The sequence below is a fragment of the Trichechus manatus genome, unplaced genomic scaffold (genome assembly GCF_000243295.1).
Source record: "Trichechus manatus latirostris isolate Lorelei unplaced genomic scaffold, TriManLat1.0 scaffold00209, whole genome shotgun sequence".
NCBI classification, from domain to species: Eukaryota; Metazoa; Chordata; class Mammalia; order Sirenia; family Trichechidae; genus Trichechus; species Trichechus manatus.
In genome coordinates this window covers 96,790-97,222 of record NW_004444145.1, presented here as the reverse complement: position 1 = coordinate 97,222, position 433 = coordinate 96,790, and the positions used below count along the sequence as shown (strand labels likewise).

The following is a 433-nucleotide window of genomic DNA, read 5'->3' as shown; positions in this document are numbered from 1 at the left end:
TCCTATAGATTCACAAGCTCTACATTTCACACTAGCTAGCAGAGGAGGGGTGATGATCTTATTAACAAGGAGCACTCAAGCTATATTCCTGAAAGAGAATTTATTCTCAGTTTTAAAACACATTCAGAAAGAAGTTGTGAAGTTGCAGTAAATTAAAAACAAAGACTATGTTTACATTGGAATTTAGGGGAAGTGTTGATAAAGATATGTGATACTGGAAATAAATTTCATATATAGCAAAAACATTAAAATATTGCATAAATTATAGCTTAACAGATGAATCACAAATTTTCTAACCCAGATTTCGAACAATTGTGCACACTGAAAAAGGGAATTATATGCACAAGACAGAAAGGATCTCATGCAGATTCCAATACGAGAAGATGTGTTACTTAGGAAGTGACAATTTTGCACTGTTGCATGGTCCATATTG

The 433-nt window shown here is 33.0% G+C and overlaps 1 protein-coding gene across 1 annotated transcript in view; it reads right to left on the bottom strand.

The window, feature by feature from the left end:
- Positions 1-292: 292 nt before the first annotated feature.
- The window catches only part of LOC101353101 (olfactory receptor 8S1-like), a 4,895-nt gene continuing 4,754 nt past the window's right edge, over positions 293-433 (bottom strand). Inside the window, exon 2 of the mRNA XM_023742429.1 lies at positions 293-321. Coding sequence (XP_023598197.1) covers positions 293-321 — 29 coding nt within the window. The remainder of the gene's footprint in view (positions 322-433) is intronic.